The sequence below is a fragment of the Brugia malayi genome (genome assembly GCF_000002995.4).
Source record: "Brugia malayi strain FR3 genome assembly, contig: Bm_v4_Chr3_scaffold_001, whole genome shotgun sequence".
Classification (NCBI taxonomy): Eukaryota; Metazoa; Nematoda; class Chromadorea; order Rhabditida; family Onchocercidae; genus Brugia; species Brugia malayi.
The window spans coordinates 8598058-8623302 of NW_025062477.1; the positions used below are offsets into that span (position 1 = coordinate 8598058).

The window sequence follows — 25245 nt, forward strand, 5'->3', positions numbered from 1 at the left end:
TTGATATAATCGAGATGCATACATCTGCAGTCGTCATCTGTCGTGCAAAATATCGCTGCTTGATGGCCATCGGAACTTTGTTCTTCTTTTGCAGAGATATGCGGGGAGGAGTACCGATCAGTTTCACTTATACACTAACTTCTATAGACTAGTTAAGACTTGACTATTGGAAAAGAACTTAATTTTCATAAATGGTTTATATAGAATAAGCATGCCTATCAGTGATAATTAACCATTATTGACACGGTGATCAAGAATATCAATTGTATTGCTGTAAAGCTGTTATGAAGTAAACTTTACACTCTTTGATACATGCTATCACAAACGCATGACTTAAGATTTGCAATGAAGAGCAACTTCGCTTAAGACGGACCACACCTTTTATGAGTGACGCTGTATGCATTTTCTGCACAATCTTTCAAATTATTGCAGCTCTGAACAGCATTCATTTTCTGTGACAAATTATTCGCAACATGTTTTCAAACAGAGAAAGAGATTTCAAAGGTTTTGAACTTTCCTGCAAGAATGACAATCTATTTTAAGTTGCACAGATGTTGCATTTCCAACGTCTTACGTATTCTTGATTGTTGAACCTACCATACATAACAAGTTACCACTTCTTAAAATACAAACAACGTATGCATGTAACGAGTGCCTTACGTTACAGTTTACTTTAGTTCCAAATGACAACAAAACAACAGAGTTGAAAGTTCACGACGAGGGACACCCTGCATCCCAAACATATCCGTCTCACAACACTGAGACATTGGAAGGCTATGGGATGATACTGGGCCGTGCTATATTCCGACTCCTTTGGCTTCAGCTGTGGGTGAGATGGGCAACTTTATAGTTGTTAAAGTGCATTTCTCGTGACTCATCTTGGATCTCGAAAGTCACTTCCAGACCAACTGATGATTACTTACTTATCTTGGATTGGTCTGAGCTAATCTGATTCGTCAAAATTCTCTAGTTCTTATATTGCAGTTATTATGTAAAAAGCTTCATTTCTAGCCACATGTTGACTAGAATGTTAATGCGACCATCACGACTTTTCCCGCTAGCTGGTGGTAGAATGCAGGTGACCAAGGTCGGTTTTCATTTGTTAATTCTGAAATTTGTATAAATGACATCTTCACTTAGTGACAGGAAATTTTTACTTATTTCAGGGTATACGAAATACAATGATACGAAAATTCGATACGTATAAAAAAGTACGACGAGTTTTGGTATTAGCTACGGCTACCGGGACAACAGGTGATTTTGTTGCATTATTCATCACTAGTAATAGATGGTTAACCAGTTTAGTGTTTATAATATTGTTTTGAAAACATCTTTCTATTTATTCAAGTTTCCATCCACTCATCTTTATACCGTCCAGGTTTCGCATTAGTACCATTTCTGAGCAAGAAGTCAGAAGACAGTGTCTCTGAGGAAACAGCAAAAATAGAGCGTTTCAAGCAAGAAGCTGATACACTGTACAGCGTTTATTTGATCGAAAATGCATACAACGTCTTAAGGAGGTCTGTTATTGAAAATAGATTTCTCGTCACTTTTTGCTGAAATAGAATTGTTGTTTATGCAATCTGGTATAACTTTTTTAAGATTTTCATCAGGTAATGATCCACAAATGCTTTGGCGATTGGCTCGTGTATTATGCGAAAAGGCGAAAATGTCTAAGGTTATCTTTTAAGTTTTGTCTTGGCAAGGATTCAAGGTTCTTTAGGGTCAGTAACCAGTTTCTATCGTTCATAATTATTGCATAATAAATGAGATTTTTTTTTATTTTTCCATCTTCAGAAATCTTTTAGGACAAAGATGATAGAAAACGCTTCATGTATGATGCCCTGAAAATGGCTGAGAAAGCACTTGATAATGAAGGTGAAAGGTCTTGTTGGGAAGCTCATAAATGGTAAGTTATTGATATTGTTGTTCAAGATGAACAATAATATGTTCATAATTATTTCAGATTGCACAAGTCATAAATACTGAAATAATTGTAAGCAAGAGAGTTCAAGTTCTGATAGCTGTATTGGTTACCGGTTGACAGTATTTCTCCAACTGCTTCCAATTTGAGCAGATGATAGTTCTTTTTAACTCCTTGGTGAACTTTCTGAATAGTGAAAAATTTATTGCATTTGAATATTGGCAAAAATAAGTTCTGCATGAAACAGAAGTACTGAATGAAATAAAAAAAGAGAAGATTAAAGATTTTGATTATACAAGGTTTAGTTAGGGGAAAAAGGATTCCTTATGAGTACGTTTGTTAATTTTTATATAGTGTGAGGTGCTTATAGTATCCTGACATACAATGATTGGTATAACAGGAGGGATCATGAAAATGAAAGATTTCTCACAATATATGTCTTTTTTTGGTAAGCTTTGTTTAGGTATGCTATTGTGCTAAGTTATGTATCAGAACATGAAGGTACCAGAGAACAAGTTCGACAATCTTTCGAAATCCGCAAACACCTAGAAAAAGCACTTAATTTAAATTCTACTGATGCGACTACTTGGCATGCACTTGGTTCGTATTTATTATATACGTTGCTTGTGAACGTAGACTATATTTTGTTGTTGAAGTATTCTTCCTGTTGAGTTATTCTTTTTCCTTTTGAAGCCTTGAAGCTTTATTAATTTAGGCGTGTGGTATTTTACATATGCAGATTTGCCATCATGGAAAGCTTCAATAGTAAAGGCACTGTTCGGATCAGTTCCATTGGCGACATACGAAGATGCTTTGAGGTGCTTTCAAAAAGCTGAGTTTATCAAGGTAACACTGGAACTTTTTGTATTTTGAAATTAACTTATGAGAAAAACTTTTTTCTTATGATTTTATAATCCCTTTCTTATGTGACAATTTTGATAATAACACATATCTCATGGATATTAATTTCAGCCGAATTTCGATTCTTCAAATTTGTGGTACTTGGCAGAAGTAAAAACCAGACTTGGTCAAAAAGAAGAAGCTTTTGAACTTTATAAAGCTGCATTCAAAATGCCAGTTATTACGATGGATGATGGTGATACTCATGATAAGGTAAAAATTTTCATTTTGAAAGAGTTTTTGTTTTCCTTATTGACTCTAAAATTATTACTTATGTACTACCTTATCATTTTAGGCATACCAAAAATTACGGAAGCTTGGTGTAAAGGATTTTACTAAACTCTAAATCACAATGTTGCTTTTTGAAGATATTTCTCGGTATTTCAATGAATTGTATTTAGCTGTTTTGTGACTCTTTAGTCGTTTTCTGACGATGTGAAGATTTATGTTACCTATTGCAGTAATACTTCATTAACTAATAGGAAATCATCAACCATTTATGTTTAATTTGCTATGTTGAATAATCTTTTTGAATTATTTTAGTAATTTCAAAGGAATTTTGTGATTACTTCTTGCACTATAGATACCAATGCATTAATTAATTCTACAGCAAGAAATTCCATCATTCTTTTCCATATTTTTCAAATAAAATTTTGATTCGGTCTAGTTCATATGTTTTCACTAGTTTATTGTTTCTTATTACCTTGCTTAATTGGAAAACTGTATTGCAGTTAATGCAAGCTGTACACATTCTGCACTGTCATAAAATGATTCTCCTATTTAATTATCTTTTTTGGCACTAAGTAAACACTGTCTCGACAATAAGTATTTTCTCAATGACTGTACAGCTACCAGATAAGTCATTAGTTATTAGCATTTTGAGAAATCTGTTCATATATTTTTCTCAAAGTTTATGAAAAAATGGCGTTCCTCTCTTAAGGTTAAAAGTACTCGCCTTTGCGAATGATGTGTCACAATATGCTGTCAGTTAAAGTTAGGGTTAAAGTTTTAATTAAAAAAACATCCACCTAAAAACAAAACTTTGTGTCTTTTCTATTAGCGATTAACTTTTGTAAAGAATAAAGAATGCTTTGCTGATTCTTTGGCAGTGATTGTTATAGCACCTAAAAATGATTCACTTGCCACACAGTGATCATGATCGAAGGAGGCGTCCCGGTGATGAAGGTATAAATTATAATGAAATAAAATTTGCTTAGTGCTTCCAAAGATTTACAATGATTAATTGTTGGATATTTTGGTATCCATTTTATGATTAGATTGATAATATATAGTCCTTAAGTTTCAGTTTTTATCTGGTAAGATTTTTAGGGAGCGATTGGTGTTATAAGAGACGGCGAGCTGTCCTTGAAAAGACAGAATTGGAAATGCATTTAGAACTACTCATCAGTGGAATTGCTGAGAAGGTAAGGTCGATTCCTCATACTGATCTCTGTGTGGCTGATAATTCAAAACATAGCTTTATTGTTTTTATAAATAAAATTGGCAAGGGTTGATGACATAGTTCCACCGCTTTTCGATTTTGTCGCATTTGAAGTGGACAGTATTATTTAACTTTAATTTTTAATTTAGAGTAACTCATCTATGGAATCCAATTTGGAGAGATTAGCACAATCACTAGGAACTTACCTCATCACTGATGCAGATCGCATTATTGATATTATCATAGAATGGTAATACCTTGACATTTCAATATTTTCTATGTAAATAAAATTAAGAAATTGAAAGTAGTGTTAATTACTGGCAGGAAAAAAAATTTTTTTTTTTTTGCAGCGTATGTTACTTGCGAGAAGAAATTACTGCATATTCAACTCTTGCGGGCTTGTTAAACTCAAAAAAACAAAAATTTGGTTTTGAGGTATCACAAGCTTTTTTTTATATTAAGAGGAACAAAATAATATATTTAAGCATAGTATAACTTAGTTACTATGATAGCATTTATTTCACTAAAATTTTCAGCTTCTGAGGCAATCATTGGAAGTTTTGCGAGAGAAGCTTGTATCTGCTGATTTCAATCATGCCTTGCATATTGTAAGTTTTATGGTTTTCGAAACCTTATTTGTATATTTTTTTTTTCATGAATGGTTTCCGTTCATTAATTTTCGATTTCTTCAGGTCACATTTCTGGCTGACTTGGTCAATTGTCACGTTGTTTCGTCTAATTCTTTAGTCGAGTTTTATGAAGGCTTTATGGAAGCAGCATGTGAAGAAGGCATCCCGCAAGTATGATTTGTGATGTGGGCATATATACTGGATTCGTACTGCATCTAGATTTTGAAGGCGAAATAAAAAAAACTTAGTAACTACTTGCTGATTTATCGATTTAGTTTTTACTTAAACAGAAAGGAAGTCGAGTTTCTCACGTTTTGAAGAGTTTGATCTTCCCAGGTTCGAAGTGATTGGTTTGTTTATGCGGTATTGCATAGTCTTCCCTGGTCAGGACCTGAACTAAATGATAGAGAGAAGGAACCGCTTGATAATCTCTTAGAAGGCATTGAGAAATACATGCTTGAAAGGAGCACATCTCATGCTAAGGTAAACCTGTGATAACTTTTTTTTCAGGAACTGCCTAGCGCATATGATATTGTTAAAACATAATGTGAACATATATTTTTTAAATTTTATATAAACTTTTGGGGTGTAGGAAGATGCTGAAATAAGAATGGGTTTTTACTATACGAACACTAAGCACTGAATGAAACACAGACAAAATTATTGATTTTGAAATTACATAGTATACAATTACTTTATGTAGTTATAATTAAGTGTAGATACCACTATTCGTTTCCACAACTTCTCTTTAACTATTTCCACCGTCCTTATTCTTTTATTTATTGTTGATTTCCCTTTCTTACTGTCAGAAATTGTTTTTTTTAGTTGCTTCAAGTTTGGTCAGCAATGGAACATGAACAGGACGAATATTTGTGTAGTCTTTGGACTCAGATTTCCAAGCTACGGGATGATGGTTGGATAGAGCGGCATATTTCACGATATTATGTAGGATTTGATGGTTCTCTGGCCAGTGCGGTTGCACATAATTTACCTTTGTAAGAGTTATTATTAATTCTTGTTAATTTAGATAGCTATACATATAACCAACAATAAAAAAAAGGGAAAATAAAAAACCAACAAACTTAGGAGAAGCAAACAACAATAAGACCTTCAAAAAGAAGTTAAACTTAAAAGAACATTAAAAAATCCATTAATATCTCTAAACTAACAAAATTAGTGTTAGCATTATATATATATATATATATATATATATAGTTATGAAATTAATAAAATTTTTATAAAGCTATAATATATATACATACATTTTTAGCTGAGAAGATTTCAGAATAAAACGAAATTTTTAGCAATATTGTTAAACATGCAGGAGTGATATTTGGGAATAATCTGCAAAGAATTTCCATAGAAAGTACTATTACGGTTATGGTCATGTTGAAAATCTCTTTTGAATATAGTTTTTCTGGAAGGAATTCTTTGTATCGATGTATTAATTTATTTTTTATATTATTTTGTAGATTTATTCCATCTCCGCATACGTCAGTGATAGTGTATCCGCTGCCTACTGTTGTGTTTCGCTTTTTCGATTACGCCGATTGTCCTGATGAAGTAATCACCAGTTTTTTTTTTTTTTTTATATTTCCTTTTACCTTTATCTTTTCATCATTCATTATCTTGTTATTTTTAAAATAATCATTTGTAGGGACCAGTGCTTCCTGGAGCTCATTCAATTGAACGCTTTTTGGTTGAGAAGGAATTGTGTTCGATAATCGAGAATAACTGTTATAGTAGAAAAGAATGGTAATGTTTTGGTCTCTAATTTACATTATTATTTTTATCCCATGTTTATTGAAAATTTTCAAAGTTTAGCAAACTGACGAATTTTTAGAATTTTAGTGCAGCAAAGCTTGTCAATTATCGGAAAAAAACAGTGATACCAATAAACTACATGATCTTGGAAGTAATCTTTTCGCAACTCTTCCGCCTACCACATCCGCCATTACGACCTCTATTTTATGGAAGTTTGATGATTGAATTGTGTAAGACAAAGAATATGCCTCAGGCAGGTTTCTTATCTTTTTCGGTGATTTCTTCATATTAAAATTTAGTGAAGAATTATGACTTGTTCATTAAATCCAAACTTGGTCGTTTTACTGAAACTTGCACATTTCTAGGTAATCGCTCAAGCAGCAGAGCTGTTCTACCAACGAATAGATACAATGCAACTTGAGTGTATTGACAGGTTAAATTGTTAATGTGTAACCTTATTATAGTCTTTTTCACGATTCTGGTTGTTGCACAGCACTTCCAAACAATTTACAGGACGGAAAATTCGTATCTTCCATATAAAGCAAAAATATTATCTATTGTAAATAGTGTGTGTTATGTTTTATGAATTAGGTTCTGTTAACATGAAGTGCTTTAAATTTTAGATTGATTGATTGGTTCAGTTACCATATGTCCAATTTTGAATATCGTTGGTCTTGGGTCGACTGGAACGATTGTCTCGATTTGAATGACTATGCACCAAGGCGATATTTTGTGAAGGAAGTTAGCGAGTTCTCAGTATCAATTTAAATGCTTATATTCCTTCAAAGTAAAAAAGAAAAAAAAAAACTATTGGGAAGTAATTAATTACTATTTTTCGAAATTAAGGTTATCGAAAAATGCATGAGATTTTCATATCATGAAAGAATCTGTGATTGCTTGCCAAGTTCATTTGAAGAAATAACACCGGAAAAGCCTTTTATATCGTTTTTAGTTAACCAAGGTATGTATTTTAATTAATGCTATTTCTTTCTAATATTCATTTTTTTAAAGCTGAAAACCACTCTTTCTCTTTGAGGTAACTATGCAGTTCAAAAATGTTCAGAAATAGACATTTTATCCTACTCTCTCAATTATATGCTGCACTAAAGCAGAATAAGATGTGAAGATAAGAATCGTCAATCTACTGTTTTATTCTTTCTGGCTGCTACTGATGTTCGTTTCCTGCTGTTTGATTAAATTAAAAAACTTCATGTGTACAGAACTTATAACTATTATGATTTATCTTTCATAGAAGAAAAAGAATTGGTTGCTGAAATTGAAAGAGCATTTCGTAACAAAGCTGAGCCAAAAGAGATAACTGAAATGTTACGCGAATTTGACAAGGAAGGCAACAGTTTAGCAACTCTTTCTACTTTCTTTTCAGTTATGCTTAATGCAGCGCAGAAGTCATTTAGTCACAATTTCGTAGCTTTGACAAGGTTTCATTTTCCTTCATTCTCATGAATATCTTCAAACTTCAGGAACAGTTCACTTCCTTTTTTCATTCTTGTTAATTTGAGTGGATTAAAATTTAGATCAGTTATGTATTTTGAATATAGGTACCACGAAACATTGAAAGAACTGAGTGGTGTTGATGATGAATCCTCTACGGCACTTTTGCGGACACTTTACGATGTCTGGAAGCATAATCGACAGGTGGGTGTCATTTAAGGGCTTTCGTTTACTTTAGTTAATTTAAATGAAAGCAACCATCAAAAGGCTTTCTGGTTCTACAGACTAATTTGTTTCATGGTTTTTATTTTATAGAAAAGCTTCATTATTTTGTCAAGCCTTTGCTTTTCATTTGCTAGAGACATCTAGTTTTTGCTCTTTCAATATATTGCTATAAAATTATTGCAGATGATGGTTGTGTTGATTACCAAAATGTTTCGAATGACATTATTAAATGCGAATGCTGTAGTGTCCTGGTTGTTGAGTAGTTATGTCGACCAGGAATTACATCGGTTTTTTTATGGACTGCTTAATATCAGTTTTCTGTTTTCTTGAAATTTATTAATTCGATGCAGATTTTGCAATTCTTAATATGTTATTTATTCTAATCACTTTATTTTTTAGCTTCTGGCTTTGGGAAGCATTGTTTATAATTGTAAAGCATGTATGCGGTCATATGAATCGATGTAAGACCAAACTTCAACAAATGCAAGAGAAGCGTATCAAAATGGAACGAAGTAGTGGAAATGTAATTTGTTTAATTTCATGATTGTGTAGATATTATTCTAAAGACCTTTAAAAGAAATGAAAGGATATTCGTATTTTCCTTAAATTCATTTTAAAATACTAGTTGATCTCTTTGAAATTCCAATAATGTATATTTAAGATAATATGACGTTTCATTGTAATCTCCCTTCTTTCATTGTATTTTTTGCATCAATAGTAGCTTCAGAAATTACTTCTCAAACTACAAGAGCGTTCAATGCTAAATAATTACTGATATTGATCAGGGAGCTATTATATAATTCAGATTAATTTCTTTTTTTTTTCAAGATTACTGAATTATGATTGACATTTTTAAATTAAATTCACAAATATTAAAATATTGTGCATGATTAATGTTCTGAGAGTTTCAAATTCCAAAATTTTCATTTTTTACTTCTTTATTTTTTCATAAATGGTTATTTTTCACTAAGCTTTTCGTACAGGTATGTCAGCTTTTCTGTTCTAATAAAGACGATGGTTTGTGGATGATTCTTGATGATGATATTGAAATGAAAAAGAAAGAATTAAAAGAATTACAGGATATGTTGAAAAACCTGTTTCTAAATATTTTGCATGTAAGTTTATGTCTAACTTGCGATATAGTTCATTAATTTAATTTTCTGTAGAAATTTCACTGGAAGTTACAATGGAAATTTAAGATTCTAAAATGTGGATAGAACTGCAGATGTTGTTTTGTAAGGATCTACTTGACGTCCATGCATTTATTTTATTTTTTTTTTTTTTTTTTGTTGTTGTTTTCTCCCCATGATCTTCCAGCCTTATGAACGCAATTTTTATTTTAGAAATTGGTACTGTTCCTCTCGGAACATCTTGTAAAATCTGAAATGACTGAAAAAAACCACGACACTTATTGGTATCGGTATATGATGGGACGATTTAAAGAGATGTTATTGAAGGTTCGAGTTCCTTAGTTTTTCAAATTTTATGGATACGACTGCTTTTTTACCCATTTGAAATCCAAATTTTTGTATTTTCTTCATATCATCAAATTAATATTGTTAATTATTAACAAAATTCTCATTTACTGATAGTTTGTGCTCTGTCCTTTTGGTGTAATTTTACTAAATTATTTTGTGAACAAAAAAGTTATTTTCATGTTTAAGTCACAATTCGAAAGGATTTATTAAAAAAGCAGACAACTTTTTTTTTAATAACCACTTTTTTCATAAAAATAGTCCTATACGGTCAGTGGCACGAAATTGAAATTAGTTTTAGTACTGGTGCGAATTGTTCGAGATGAAACAGCACATTGATAACGAATTGTTTGTAGCAGCAGGAATCGACCCAAGAATTGTGGAAGTTTACCGTCAGTTCACTGCTTTAAGGGCATGAAGTTTCCTTGTCTTTAAACATGCATTTTTATGTGTCTAACAAACTGTAAGATGTGTGGAACTAATGAACTATAATTTTTTCAATAATTGATAATTGATTAGGAAAGTGTAAAGGAACAATTGACTCTTCGCTATATTGGGAATAAAATCAGTACTTTGAAAATCTATTTTTATATTGAGAAAAGTTCATATCTAATTTTAAGTTGGGAAAAACTTTATATGTAAAGGGTTTATATAAGTTAAAATGTGAGAATAGCTTGGTTTCGGAACGAATATGTATTTTCAGACATTTGTTTATAATTGTAATATGACATTTTAAATTATGTAATGTAATAGATCTGTTAGTTTCACTGAAGTTACTTCAACAATTGGAGTATAGTTGCACTCCGTATAACAAAGCTGATCATAACTTAAAAAAAAATTGTGACAAAATCAACCTCAAACACAGATTTTGCCTTATAATTCAGTGTTGACTAATTTTTCCTCTCGTTTTTGCTTTATGGTGCAATATTTCAACTGAGATCCTTGGAAAAATTGAACTTGTATTTAAAAGTTATTTCTTTTGGCCTTAACTTATCCTTCTCTTCTTTGTAGCCTTACTCTCAGCCATGACTCAACTACGATATTTGTTGGCAGTTTGTTGAGTCGTACTTTTAACTATCGTTTTTAGTGCTTTCATATTGCGTTTCAAATCGCCATCGTTGATTTCATAATTTTAAAAAATGTTTTTTCTTTCTTTTTTTTGCTAAGATAACACTTTGTGATTTATCACTTGTTTTCTTAAATTTAGCAGTCTTGATCAACTAATGCTAAAGAAATCCTGAATTGTTTTTGAAATTTCTTTCAAGTTTGAATTTTTATGTTTTTTAGAATTTTAGGACAGTTGTACTGTTTAGAATAATTGCGTCGTTGTAATACATCTTAGAGGAGTAGGCCAGATGTTCTGAATGAATCTTTATTGAACAATAGATTATTGCTTATGGAGGGGATTTACTTTAATTGAAATGGTATTTTTTATATTTTGGTTGGGTAATACTGTTTATTAGTATGAACTGTAGATCTCGGAACTGTGTACATATATAATTGTGCATATAAAGCAAAACAGCTCTTTTTTCATTTCTGAATTTACTGACGTCCGTATAATATTTGAAGTAAAATCAAAGAAGTATTGGATCCGCTGTCCTGTCTTTGGAGCGTTTATAGGTTTTTATTATATTTAAGGAAGTTGAAGTCTTTTGATATAACTAAAATCGAGCAAACATGGCCCTCAAACATTGTGGTTATCGTGTGAAATAGATATAACGAAGGACTATGTGATTTCAGGTTGGAATAGGTTTCGGATTTGAAAATTTGTCTGTCTCTGCGCATGACGGTGACTTAGTGGTGGCAATCCTTCGATAAATTCGAGTAATTTATATTATACATTTCGAATTGACGTACATATGGACTCAGTCCATTTGCTATATTTTAACTGATTAGCAGTTAAAATAGGAAAAAAACAAATTAGCAGTATGTAAATTCTTATTCAATAATAAAAGAACTGCCAAATGCCGGATGAATTCAGTGACGTTTTATATTCCTTTTGTTGCAGTCTTCTGGGTCCTGGGCGTCAAAGGCAGTTGTCTTGAATCAAAGAATTTGTTCTAGTAATTATAAAACTGGTCTAGTAATCACATTAAATCTGCTTGATGTCTTCATTTAAAAAAAGTAGTGAATTTGAGTATCCAATCTTGCGGACGCGAATTGAAGTCAAACGCCAGGATGGATTTGTTAATGCAGCTCGAGAACTCTCTAATGACTCAATACCCATAATAGAATTAAAAACACAGGTTTTGCTGTTTATATAAGGAAATATATACCTGCATTTCTAATCTTACATCCCACACTCATGAGATATTACATACAGTTCATAAACAACGATGCACAGATTCTTTTTATATCTGAAAAAAAAAAAAAAACCGGTGATTTGGTCTAGTAACTATATTTGGTCTAATTACGTCCTATCATAAGTTTGATCAGAAGAGTTCGTTCGTATGAATGAGGTTTTGCCATATTAAATCTGCGTGTAACACGTGCCGAAACAAAACAAAAAGTTTAGGACACAAATTGCATGTATTTTTCCTTCCAGAAACGAGAAGATCTGGACGTGAAGAGTTTCGATGATGGAAATAAGAAAGAAAACAATGAGGACGTGAGCATGGCTCGTTCATGTAGGCTTCTAAATTTTACAAATTTTGAAAAAGTCTTTGCGCACGGATAAAAAAGTTGGCTTAGAAAAAATCTGCTAAAGTAAGACATACTTTTACAAGTTCCAAACACGTTTTAAAAAAAAATTTGATGCCAGCTGGCGCTATTAGGTAGTTCGAATTGACAACAACAGACAAGAATGATGATTTATTCTGGATACTTAAACATATCCTTGCGTCACTTCACTGACAGATGACCCATAAGTTGAGTGATCATGTGAAATCTAAGCATCAAATTAAGTATGACGTCTAAGCGTCAATGTGAAATCGTAATGCTAAAACATAGCACCTTGCTTCTTCTAAGATAGAACTGACTGAGAGAGCGGAAGATACCCTGGATTGATTGTATATGGTGGGCAGCAAGCAACAAAATCTAATAGCACTTATACAAAGGTCATCCAACGTTGACCTCTCATCTTCCTTTGTATGTGCCTAAAATTGACAAATGACAAATGTCAAGAAAAAACAATTCTTCCAAGAACCGAATACTTAGAAATTCAAATTGATTTTAATGATCTGAAATGTGACACTTTTATTTTTAATTAACGATACAGATCATTCGAACGTAACCACCGCTGTAAAAATGAATCAGTGGACACGTAGTAAATTGAAGACGTTCATTCCTAGAACACAGTTAATTGCTATAGACAGAACATACGATAGTATTCTCGCATTAATCTGAGAACAGAATTCCTTAGCAAATAATTAAGAACTCTCACATTTTGTGCGTTCAATTCTCTAACGATGAATTTGCTCTATTTAAATTTATATTTATGAATATGTGCAGACCGTTCTTTCCAACTTTGTTATTTCCAAGTTTGGAATTCTTGTTCAGAAACTTGCTTGAAAATCATTTAAAAAATCTCTTATGTAATGGTTGGCTTACTTTATTGTTTAGCAGAAAAAGTAAAAGAGTAAATGAAACTGAGAGATGTGTCAAACCTCTGAAATAAATCAATGGAGCATGATGCTAGCGATGCAAAGTGTCACATGGTGATTTTTCAGCTTTATGTTCTTGTCATATTGGAAATCAGTGTTGTTGCGAATGTCCAAATTTTCTGGAACTGATGATGGGAACTGCATCTTGGAAACCCGAAAAGCTTTACGTTTTTCATTGCAATGATTGCGGTGGTACGACAGTGCGAGAAATTCAATGTTTCCATATTGATCAAAGGCCTAAGCTTTCATTTTCGAGGAATCCAATGCAACACGAATGGCAGTGCTATCATTGTGGTTTCCTGAATTCCGATTCTAGCACAGCCTTAAATCATGAAAATATTAATTTGCTTGGTGATGATAATTTAGATATCTGGAGTCAAACAGCTTACAGTGTATCGAACACTTCAATTTCTACTTCTATATCCGATCTCTGCAAATACTTTGCTCTTTCCTCTTCTTATCAATTCCAGAAATGTCATTTTTCAATACGATCGAACTCAATACAACATAGCAAGAAATGCAATGAAAACTTTAGAAAATGTACGGAAAATGATGAATGTAGTTGTTTGCTAATAGACGAATCTCAAACAGGATCATCATTAACGGATGGGTCAGAAGTTGAAATGGAAACAGTAAAATGGATGACAACTCAAAAAGCATCAATTGTCAGATCAGCTCGTGCTGATACTGCAATAACATCATTCAAAAGTATGAATAGATTTCTCCTGCTAGCTCTTTGGATTTGTAATTTTGAACTTAAGTATTGATTTTACAAATTGAATTATTTTTTTTGTAAAAAATAAAAATAAAAAAAAGCGAAAAAGTTACCGCTTAGGTTACATTTGATGATTTTAAAACTTATTACAATAACAGTAAACAAGATCACTTCTTCTTAGCGACCAATTAATATTTCGTCTTGATGTTTAATACTTCATAAATCTCAGTTAATACTATCATTTTTTAAATACTTAGCACATTGTTATAATTTAGAATATTATTATTATAAAATTATAATGCGAAAAACAGTATTTTCATTTAGTTTGGTGTTTGTATGTAAATTTTGTTTCCATACGTTTTGTTTCCAAATGCAAATATGATAATAACATGTCTCTATAATATTTCACTGCAAATAGCACTTCCAGACATAATTATAGTTATATTAACCAAATAATATGAGAATTTCTGATATTTCTGTAGTATTAAAGTAGAATATTAGATGTTTACAGATTAGTTATTTGCAGTATAATAATTTGTTACTTTGACAATAAGTTCATAATTTAAATTACTTCAAGCGTAAATGGTCACAAATAAAATGAGCAGAAATTATAGCTTCACCTAAACGGAAAAATTTATTGTCGTGTTCAATATCAACTGAGAGAAGCGAAGGTAAATATCCTATAATATTTACTAATAACAGCCTTAACTTTATGAAATAAATATTTTCAACTAAAATTCAAGCTCTGATTATTCATATTAAAATCATGAAAAGTTATCATGCCTTGTGCATGTTAAAGATTTTATCAATTTTGAGATTTGGCTGGAATAATTTCAAGATTTAAACAAACTTTTAATACGTTTCATTTTCAAGCAAAAAGTAGCCACGTAATAAGTCATTCTTGAGTCGATCAAATTAAAATTTTCCTAAAATAATTGTAAAGAGAAACCATTATAATTCTTAGGGTCTTAATTCAATGTCACCACTTTCCTGATAAACTCAGCTCGAGATTAATTTCAGGATATAAATGATTTGAGATTTAAAATTTATAACTCTATTCTCGAATTAAGGCTTCGTGAATTACTTGTTTAACTTAATCTCAACCGTTGTGGTTAGTATTATGACACGTGCTGAATAGAACAGTCAAGTGATTAACATTTCCTAAAAATTTAAGGTTTGCAAGCGACAAAATATAAGACAGAGCCAAAAATGAAATTGTTACGTACAGCGAAATTGACGACGAATTCAATACAAAGTAATAATTTTAAAGGTGTCAAATTTTTATTCATCTTTACTAAGTCAGTACATTTTTTGCACTAAGTGAAACGTTACTTTCGAGAAATAAAGTTGATGATATTATAAGACTTTAGAATTAAACTGTTTTTTGTTTTTTAATTGAAATTCAATTGTTGTTTAATTTGATGGACTGATTCGAATCCAAATGGACGAATATTAGAGAGCACAAACTGATGACGTCTGCTGTAGAGGATAAATTTTGTTTGATGGGTACGAATTATTCACAGACATAATATAAATCGGTGTTGGATAATTACTAATTTGCTTTTTACCTTGCTAAAATGGATTTGACCTTTAAACCATGAATGAGTTTAAATAGTTACTTTGATACCAGCGACATTTGAAATAAAGCTTAGTAATGCTTAATTAGTAACAGAAGTGAAAACTGATCACGAGAATCTGGAGTGCAATAAGGAAACAGAAAGAGCAGCCCCGGCTGATCCCTCAGAAACTGCTGTTGAGTTAAAATGTGAAGTAGTGGGACCAAGCAAAAAGATTTTGAAAACAGTGAAACAAATAAATGAAACGGGTAGGCTTTGGCTTACATAGTTTCATATTCATTTCATCATGTGATATGGCCAATGTTATGAAGTTCAAGATTTCAAAAAATGAATTTGATAATTCATATCTATTCAGCTCTCCAAATCTTGTGTTAATATTTTCATGACCTTTCAAGTTTAATGTGCTTGAAGGAGGCATCCATCCCAACTTTTTATAAAGACAAACACTTTCATAAGTCATTTTTCCATTCATAACCTGAATAATAAATTTCAAAATATACAATTCGCTTCAATTTGTAAAATTTTAAGTAGAAAGAAATTTGAATACTTCCGTTTGTAGATTTTTTGAAGTCCAAAGCAAAATATAAACAAATAAGAAGTCCAATATCTAAAATTTCAACTTAAAATGTGTTTATGAAAGGTTGTAAAATTATGTATATGGGAGATAAGTGGATATCATAAAAAGTTTTGGCGATATTGTTTTGTATTAACAAAAAAAATGGTCAAAATTCTTTAAGATTGGAGAACAACCTCGGAGAAGACAACAATGGTTTCCGTATGTGCGGTCAGAGACACTGCAAGACATAATGGTTGACTTTCTTTAAAACTACCTCTAACATTAAAGAAATTTTCAAATTCCGTCTTTGAAAGTCGTCATTAATCAAAAGATTGTAATTAACAGAAATCCAAAAAAGTAATAAGAGTTGATTCACTTGTTTTCAAAATTTTTCGTAAAAATTATGGGAATCCTTATCACGAAGATAGCTGAACAGGCTCTTTACATGGTTCCAAGAGAACTTAGCAGTTTTGCTGATTTTTACAACATAATCTGCTTTCTGTTGAATTTAAAACGAACATTGGGAGATTTGGTATGAGAAAACCATTTGCATCACTAATGCTAATTGATGGAATTAATAGTTTTGCATGATTAAATTTGAATAATTTATTTTGCTTATTATATAATATATGTTCACCATAATTAATAAATATACTTATTAGCACTTATAAGTAAAGGAAATTGATCTCCACAGTATCCGACTTTATTTACTTATGAAATAATATTCGACTTTTTTTTTTAGTTAGTAATTTTAAGGAAATTTGTGCAGCGAAATCGCGAAATCTTTTTGATTCATAAAGACTAAATTTTTTAATGAATTCTTAGACAATTTTTAAAAATTTATTTAATAAATCACTAATTACAACCTAACTAGTCACTGCTATAAAAGAGTTAGGTCACTTCTTCCAGTTCCGACCTTTTTTTTCTCGTTATTTTCATCAAATATGAAAAAACAGCGATCGATTTGTTACAGATCGTTACGTGGATATGGATGTTGTAAAAAGTAGTTCGGAGGAGAAAATTGTTGAACATACTGACACCTTAGGTTTGAAAGGCACAACTCATAATTTTTCGGTAATTTGGTTCCAGTTTTGGATAACTTTGATTTTGCCACCAAAATTAAATTTACCTTAGAAGAAGAATTTTCTTCTGAATGAAAAAAATGTTGCACATAAGTTCATCACTTTACCAATTAAGGAGCAAAACATACTACTGTTTTGAGGTTTTATAAATTTAGTTATCTGGTGATTGAAGCTATAATCTGAAGCGAAAACTCTGAAATTATTTTTCGAAGTTTTTAGTTCATTGAAAATTAGTGAACTCGAAGTAGTAACTTTTTCTTTCGTTCAGAAGTACAACAATTTTCATCCCTTCAGATCAACAACAACAATGTTTTTTTCACAAAGTCGACATTTGCCTCTACCGGTAATTTATCATCGCCAACCTATCACACCTCAAAGTCCAACCTTCCAATCGCTGCTATTCCAATAGTTACTGCAACATCTCCACGACGATATCTTGTGCTGCAATCAACAACGAATAGTTCCAGAAACACTCCGTCATCCTATCATTATCGGACATCGATGTACTCAAAATTAAATACAGCTTCGAAAAGATCTCAACACAGCTCACCATACATGGCTCTAACTATTTCGTCAGCTATGAAAATAAAGCAAATAATAAAACGGTCGGAACCGTCGTTATGGACCTCTCGTCGACAATATTCAATTTCAGGAAGGTCACATACTGCATCTTTTTTTGTGCCATTGAGAAACAGAGAGAGTCATCGATCAAAATTACGTTTTTGGCATCGAGAGACATCACAGTCACCAAAAATATATCACAAAAAACGTCTCGTCAACAGTACTAAGGCAGGATTACTTACCACGAAATGCGGTAGAACAAATGAATCGAATCTTCAAAATTTGCAGCGAACATCACCGCAGTCATTATCGAGAGTTGCTTGCCGCCTCCCGCACTGCGGTGGATTGTATCACAAATATTTAAAACCACTATTTTGGGATCCAATAACATCAAGAAATGACAGAATGTTGCGGAGGGAACGGAAGGAACGTTTTATGAAGGAAGTTGGAATAAAGGATTCAACGATAAATATCAAAAACGCACAGATTGAAACATCACTGCATTTGAAACAGACTGAATTGCAGTTATCATTAAAAAATTCACAACAGAAGGAAACTTCTCGACTTCATCTTGGCAGAGATTATTTGCAACAACAAGATCAGGTAAATAATAACGCTCCAACACCTAGTCTTAGTACAACCCAAATTAAGACACCACATGGTTGGCAGCGAACATTTTTGAACGTATCATGCGAGAAGACTTCACGCCTTGATCGCTTTACGCCACAATTTGTGGAGACTGTTTCTGCACAGGTATGGATAACCGAATCATTACAAGGAACTGCACCGTTACGACAAATGCTACCATCAAAGCTCTCCAAATATAACATTTGGCAATGGATTTCTTTTCATTCATCTCAGAAAATCACTCGTTTCAAACGTTTTTGGAGACCGGAAATGAATGATATGAAACCGGCTTTGCAGCTATCTCAATGTATTTCACGATTGGAAAAATCTGCAAATAAATTTAGCTTAACAGAACCACGAATATCTCGAGGAATAATTTGGAAACAAACAGTTTCCAAATCATTGCCGAAAGTTTCACGAGTTAACCGTTTTCCAGTTCCTGAAAATTCAATATCAAAGATCTCTCAAGGAAGTTTTCGTTTCAAACAATCTGAAGAAGTTCCACTGGATTTCCTTTCAATAAAAACACCGCTGTCAAATGCTTTAACTTCTTGTGCCACTTTACCAATCCGACAACAAAGAGGTTCATCCTATGAGCAAGCAAAACCAATTCATCTATCAAAAGTTTCTAACAAAAGCAGTCTTTCATCTCTTCATTTAAATATATTCAATACCATCAATTTTAATAAAGCTAGAGAAGGAAGGGATAGAGAAATATCGGACAGTGCAGAAATTAGACAAATACAACCAGTATCACACTTAGATCGAACAAGAGGACAGTATTTTGATGGTGAGTTTCTTTGATTTCAAATTTTGACAATGAGTGGGAATTTTTGAATCAGTTCTTGTTTAAAGTACATTATAGCTAAACAAACTCGCTGAAATAACTTCTTGATAATAAAAATCTTGTTAAGCATTCAGTATTAACTCCATTGTTCACAAATTCTTTATCAGAATTCTTCCAGTTTTGCAGTTCGGACATTCTCAGGAGATAGAAAGGTCTTAAGATCAGAAGTGGTCACCCATGATTTTTTAGCTATTGATGATATAATCAAGTAGTAAATTATCAATAAATTTTCACTTGACTGTTAATTAGCTGATGCTTTCTTGGCTAAAGCTTTTTCAGAAAACTTTTTTTTGCAGCAGAAAATTTTGGTACCGAATCACATCAAACATCGTTTGAGCCGGTACCAACTGGCCTTGAATATTCAAAATAGGACTTGATCTATATTCCATATAAAAATGATTATTTCAGATTCGTCTTTTAACCGTATTGCTCATCGAATAACAAAACAGGACGATATCGGAGGTAATATGAAAGGCTAAGAAAATTTTATTAATTAATAAGTCATTATTAAGGCTTTTGCCTTTTCTGTTAGTGATCAGTTTTACAGGCTTGTTTCACGTTTTTTATTTGTTTTTTTTTTTTCCTTTTTAATCTTCAACTTTTATTTTATAAGTAATTAATAATTTGTTTCAATAGACTTTCCGGGATTTCGAAAAATTTAGAAATTTCGGGGGATTTAGAAATGCAAACAGCAATCGCTAAAGAAACCGTTCCACATGTTGCTTCGATTCTGTTGCATGGAACAAATTCAGAATATATGGCACCCAGCAACATCGTTTCAGTACGTTTTTTTTTTTTTTTTTTTTTTTTCGAGTTCATTATGTTGAATGTTGAAACAAAAAAATCTGTGAATTTTGAATTTTTTTACGAAACTTTTGCAAGTTCTCAACCGTAATGTCATTGAACATCATTCACTTTGAGAATTACGTCTAAAAAAATACAAAAGCATTTCTGAATTTTAGAGTTATCGTGAAATACATATGGCATTGCAAAGCAAATTTCAACCGATGAAGCTCTGTTTGAATGGAATTACAACATCAGAGAAAGTTTGCGTTCAACGAATTATCGTAAATGGTAGCAAAGTGTATCACAAATAAAGTTTAGCAATAATTGCAAAAAGATTTTGCTTAGCAAAAGCACCTAACCAAATGAAAGATTACTATGCTTACCTTTGCTTCATCTATAGTAATAATAGCCAATTTTTGTTTTAAAGCATCCCTTATAACTATTTCAACTTGAACAGCAGTTACACGTGAACGTAAACATGTGATTCAAAATGTAGTCTTAGCTTATAGAATAGTAAAAGCGCATAATCACTGAAGAAAATGTTCTAGGTAATAAATAGATCTTGAGGAAAATTAGTATTATAATGCTGCCATACTTCACAACTGTGAATACATCCTTGTGTAACTATAGATGTTTCAATTCTATTGACTAAATTAATAAAAAAAAGGAAAATTCGTCAAGCTTGGAGTAGATGCGCCATCTTGATGAGTTCACTTTCAAAAGAATCTCTCCTTTTCTCTCTCACCCACGCATTAAAGTGACGATGGAAGTTGAATAATATTATTAGATCAGACAAATGAAAGCTCTTTCTTTTGTGGTCACAAAAATATCCTTTAGTGGTCATTGAAATGTGTGACCATCAATCATATTCACAATACATTCAAATAGAGTCCATTCATGCATCATATGACGAATTCTAATCTTCACGTACTTTCCACGTCTTTATGACTTCCTGTCAGTCGTTACTTTCTCGCTACTTTTGCACATTTTTTTGAGCAAACATTGAATCACGATGTAACATATATGCAATGCAAGTATCAATGAAACGCTGTGCTAAACTGATTTTGGGATTCACGCAGATTGCATAACGGATGTGTGTTTTCCGTGGATCTGATGGGTACAGAGCGAATCATTTGGCATCGAGTAGCATCTCAGCACTAATTATAAGGTTTAAGTCGGAAAGCTTTCATGTGAAAAACTTTGACAAAATGAAGTACCACTTATCTGTAGGGTACCTATCGTACTTAATCTTTTACTTTAGGGATTTCATCGATTTCAAAGCTTTTTGCAACAACATAAATTGTAGATCCGACTTTTCGATATAATCGGCACACCAAAAATTCGCTATCCTTTATAAAAACATGATATCTGCTGTTGCATACTAAAATTTTCTTTGCTTAGTTTTTCTTCTAAGAAATAAACACGAAATTTCTCAAATTTTTATGAATGTTTTAATATCGATGAGAGGTATACTTTCCGATTATTTTCCAAAAAGTGAAGTCAACCTTCAGAATATCACAGTGGGAAGTTAACATTTCAGTTCTTTCCACATAGGCAAAGCGAGAATTCCATAATTATGTTGCTTTTTCAAGTGATGGTAGAGTGAGTTTTGAATTGTTTCGTTGATTAGAAATATCGATACATGTACCATTATTTGCCTGTAAGATGTACTTTAAAGTAAATATCTTTCCTATTTGAAACTTCTTGAAGTAATCCTTTTCTCCCCTTTTTTCGTACGAATTTTTCCAACCTTCCCTTGTCTCAAAGCTAGAACTTGCGCATAGAACCAACAATAATTTCATTGTACTTTCTGCTTGTTTGAGTGCATCGGAGTACTAGAAATTATATGTCCTTTTTTTTTTTTTTTTCCTAATTCATAAATTATTTTAAAAAATAACCATTGAATCTGAGCTGACATTGTTTTCGTATTAATGAGATCATTGTGACTGTTCTGAACAAGAAAATTTTTCTTTAAGATCTTCAATAAACAAGAGAAAGTTCAGCTTTCAATATCTCAATATGAATATGTATAGACATAAACAAACAACTACAAGTACAGACAATTAAAATTAAGTTCTTGATGAAAGTGTAAACATACTGCAACGACTGATCTTATTCAGTCGCATAGCAAATGTCTCACTCAAACCGTCCACGTCGATGGTGGTCATAACTAAAATGGACTATTTGCTATTAAAAGCCATCCCTTTTACTTATTTAATAATTTTGCATGTTAGTGAAAATTAAAAGTTTTCTTGCTCACATATGGTCAGAGAAGGGAAATTTGGTAAAGGAGCTAGGATAATGAGCATGTGTCACATCGTTTTCATTAAATACTAATTAGTTTTTAAATCAGTTGACGAGTAGTTTAGAAGGAAATTTATGTTATATTATTTCGAAATGAATGTCAAACAGGACAAGCTTCTCTACATTTTCTACATTTATCTTTTTGACACATCGTTACTTTTTTCATCCATCTTCATCTTTATGCGAACCTCCTTACAAAGCTTTTTGCACTTTCCAAATACTTATCCTAAAAATGAGGCTAATTGTAAAATCTCTGTTGCCATGTTTTTTCTTTTGCTCTTTAGAAAATACCATCAACACTTTACTTACCAATAAAGAAAATGTATTAAAAGAAACCTAACACTATTCTAAATTCCTCTTCACAAGAAATCCATCTGAGCAACTGCACTCATCCTGCATTTTGCATCTTGCATCCTTCACTATCAAATCAACTTGATGCACTTGATCACTTAATTCACTTGATATAACAAGTATGAAAAGTGATATCTTAAATTAAACTATGGTGATAGTTGTTGGTTGTCTGAAAATGCTTAGAGCATCTTTTTATTAACTTTCTTGTCGATCGTCAATTTGTTAAATGATTTGGTAAAAGCATCAAAGTCATTAACAATTACTTCTATTATCACCACGCAACCTGTATGACAACAAAGATTAAACAGACGAAAAGAGCAGAAATTGGATGTTTGCAAACTGGATTCTTGCAATCTGATGTAATATTCTATTCCTTCGCTTTGCTTCATTCTGTTCGAAAGATGACCGTCCATCGCATCAAATATTCTTCTTTCTCTTTTGTAATGCAATTAATTACCTAACAGTTTTTTCTATGCAAATTTCACAAACTTATACGCTCATAGATTTCGTAAAAAAGAAATTCACAAAAACTGATTGTATCCCCTTCTACTGTAGATTCTTTTCATATGTATCGGTATTATTGCTAATGCAGGTATCTTACAAATTGAACAATTTAAAAATTTCTTTTCTTGGTTATCTATCATTCTAAAATATTTTCTTTTTTTATGTTCCGAGCATTTAGAGCTCTTATAGCATTTTATAGAATGCGAATTCAACTTGAAACCTGTCACTAACTACCTAAGATGATCTGATAAGTATTATTTATTAAACTCCTCAAGCAATTGTAGACATTTTTCGAAACGGTTATTCATTTTCTCCTGCACTTTCAGGTTTTCTGAAACAACGTCAATTGGTTTATAGAAAACACTGGCAATTGCTACTAATGAAAGAAGTTTATGTTGTTGTTACCATATCATTGTTTTGCCAAATCGTTAAAGTAAAGTTTTGATTAGCTTTTTTAATTAGGTGTAAAATAAAGCCAATTTAGCATCATATAGTTCTCATCTGTTCTAATATGATTCACGCTCTTACAACACATTAACTTCAAAGTGAAATATGTATGAATAGGTAACTTATTCCAGTCTGAAGAACTTTATTTCAAAAGGTTGCAGAAAACGCAGTGTACATCTCATATTAACGATTCATTTGGGACAAAAAATTGTCACTGTACTTTTTAAACTTAACGAACTTCTTAAAAATTTGCTACTTCAGCAATAATAGATAGTTTTTTCCTCATTAAGTACTCTCTTACATTTTCTCTGACGAATGCATTGCGCATACTCTTTATGAAAGAAACTAGCAGAAATTAGAAGAGATATTTTTGAGACCATACTGATCAAAATGGATCTCAAGAAAATGATCATTTTTAAACTGGTTCTATTTTAAACGACAGCGGTGTAAAGCGCTTTTGGCACTATAATTAATAGCTAACGGAGTATTTATTCATTCAGCAATAACCTGAAGATGATTTATATTCTTTAGCATATAACATTACGCAGTCTTGAGAATATTTGCTTTTAAAATTTTTTATGCAAGTTTTCTTCATTAGAATATATGAATACTGATCATTAGTATTGCGGTTTGTAATTATTAATCGCTTGATTACAATTCTGCTCTTAATTTTTGCAGTGTCAAGACTTTTTTTCGCTGATTTCACCATTTTTTGGAAGGGTCGTTGTTCCTAAGAAAGCGGGAACTGATAATGGCGGAGACTTAGTACAGGTATTTTCTGAAAGCCTATTCAAATTCTAGCTTCAAGTTTTCAAAACGATGTGTCAATTGTCTCACGCCATTACTTTTTTTTCTTCGTAAAATCCTGACGTAAATTTTGAATAATTTCTTTTCGAAAACTTTAAAAAACTCCATAAATTACACTCTGATAGACTTATCGCCTTATTGTAGTCTTCAATTATAAGAAAACAAAGTGTAACAGCCATCTTTTTTACTATTTTAGGAATTTGTCAAACTTGGTACCAATATCGGCCAAAGGCTACTTCAAGTCAAAAATAGTCACTCAAAATCACAGGTATGTTATACTTTTATCTAATAGAGATTTATTTAAACAATAATTGATCATATAAGTCTGACTTTATAGTAATTGACTTAAGAGTTTAATTTGATATGTTATTAGTTAATCATTTAGTGACTATTCTATTCTCTTAACAATAAATTTGTATAATTTTCTCTACAAACAACTATCCATATTCGGTGATGATGCTACTTGAAAGAAATAAGGGATCCGACTGTTTGTTTGATCTATAATTCAGAATTCACGTCTTTGTAGAGTTATCAAACTAATCCGGAGTGATCAAGAGATTTAAACCGGTTTCTGCTCATTACTATGCATATCTTCTTCTTCGGTTAAAAGCACTATTTCTTGCTTTGCTTAAATGTGCTTCTAGCTCGGAGTATGACCACTTTTCTTTT

At 31.8% G+C, this 25245-nt stretch overlaps 3 protein-coding genes across 6 annotated transcripts; all 3 read left to right on the plus strand.

The window, feature by feature from the left end:
• Positions 1 to 1033: 1033 nt before the first annotated feature.
• On the plus strand, positions 1034 to 3170 carry Bm14687 (Uncharacterized protein; the record flags this gene model as incomplete). Of its 2 annotated transcripts, XM_001901255.2 has the most annotated exons (9): positions 1034 to 1087; positions 1167 to 1254; positions 1379 to 1520; positions 1603 to 1678; positions 1809 to 1909; positions 2388 to 2524; positions 2640 to 2770; positions 2897 to 3037; positions 3120 to 3170. In XM_001901255.2, 9 exons carry the CDS (start codon positions 1034 to 1036, stop codon positions 3168 to 3170), a joined length of 921 nt encoding a protein of 306 aa, XP_001901290.2. The 2 variants fall into 2 exon arrangements, with proteins under 2 accessions (XP_001901290.2, XP_042936410.1); XM_043080476.1 differs by lacking the exon at positions 1034 to 1087 and having other exon boundaries at positions 1182 to 1254.
• Positions 3171 to 3954: 784 nt separating this feature from the next.
• On the plus strand, positions 3955 to 10228 carry Bma-ncbp-1.2 (Uncharacterized protein; the record flags this gene model as incomplete). Of its 3 annotated transcripts, XM_001901256.2 has the most annotated exons (21): positions 3955 to 4009; positions 4154 to 4248; positions 4415 to 4515; positions 4616 to 4700; positions 4802 to 4873; positions 4958 to 5065; positions 5231 to 5377; positions 5720 to 5889; positions 6367 to 6457; positions 6552 to 6649; positions 6746 to 6932; positions 7024 to 7091; positions 7282 to 7399; positions 7505 to 7619; positions 7911 to 8097; positions 8218 to 8314; positions 8519 to 8622; positions 8735 to 8858; positions 9319 to 9450; positions 9679 to 9792; positions 10112 to 10228. In XM_001901256.2, 21 exons carry the CDS (start codon positions 3955 to 3957, stop codon positions 10226 to 10228), a joined length of 2385 nt encoding a protein of 794 aa, XP_001901291.1. The 3 variants fall into 3 exon arrangements, with proteins under 3 accessions (XP_001901291.1, XP_042936411.1, XP_042936412.1); XM_043080477.1 differs by lacking the exons at positions 5231 to 5377; positions 5720 to 5889; positions 6367 to 6457; ... (10 more) ...; positions 9679 to 9792; positions 10112 to 10228 and having other exon boundaries at positions 4958 to 5071; XM_043080478.1 differs by lacking the exons at positions 4415 to 4515; positions 4802 to 4873; positions 4958 to 5065; ... (13 more) ...; positions 9679 to 9792; positions 10112 to 10228 and having other exon boundaries at positions 4616 to 4699.
• A 1687-nt stretch (positions 10229 to 11915) lies between these two features.
• Positions 11916 to 20474, plus strand: Bm12908 (Uncharacterized protein; the record flags this gene model as incomplete). Its single annotated transcript, XM_001901259.2, has 12 exons — positions 11916 to 12056; positions 12356 to 12437; positions 13479 to 14120; positions 14742 to 14798; positions 15302 to 15397; positions 15800 to 15952; positions 16442 to 16513; positions 17234 to 17334; positions 17637 to 19320; positions 19786 to 19839; positions 20040 to 20158; positions 20340 to 20474. The coding sequence occupies 12 exons, from the start codon at positions 11916 to 11918 to the stop codon at positions 20472 to 20474; spliced, it is 3336 nt and encodes a 1111-aa protein (XP_001901294.2).
• Positions 20475 to 25245: the final 4771 nt, after the last annotated feature.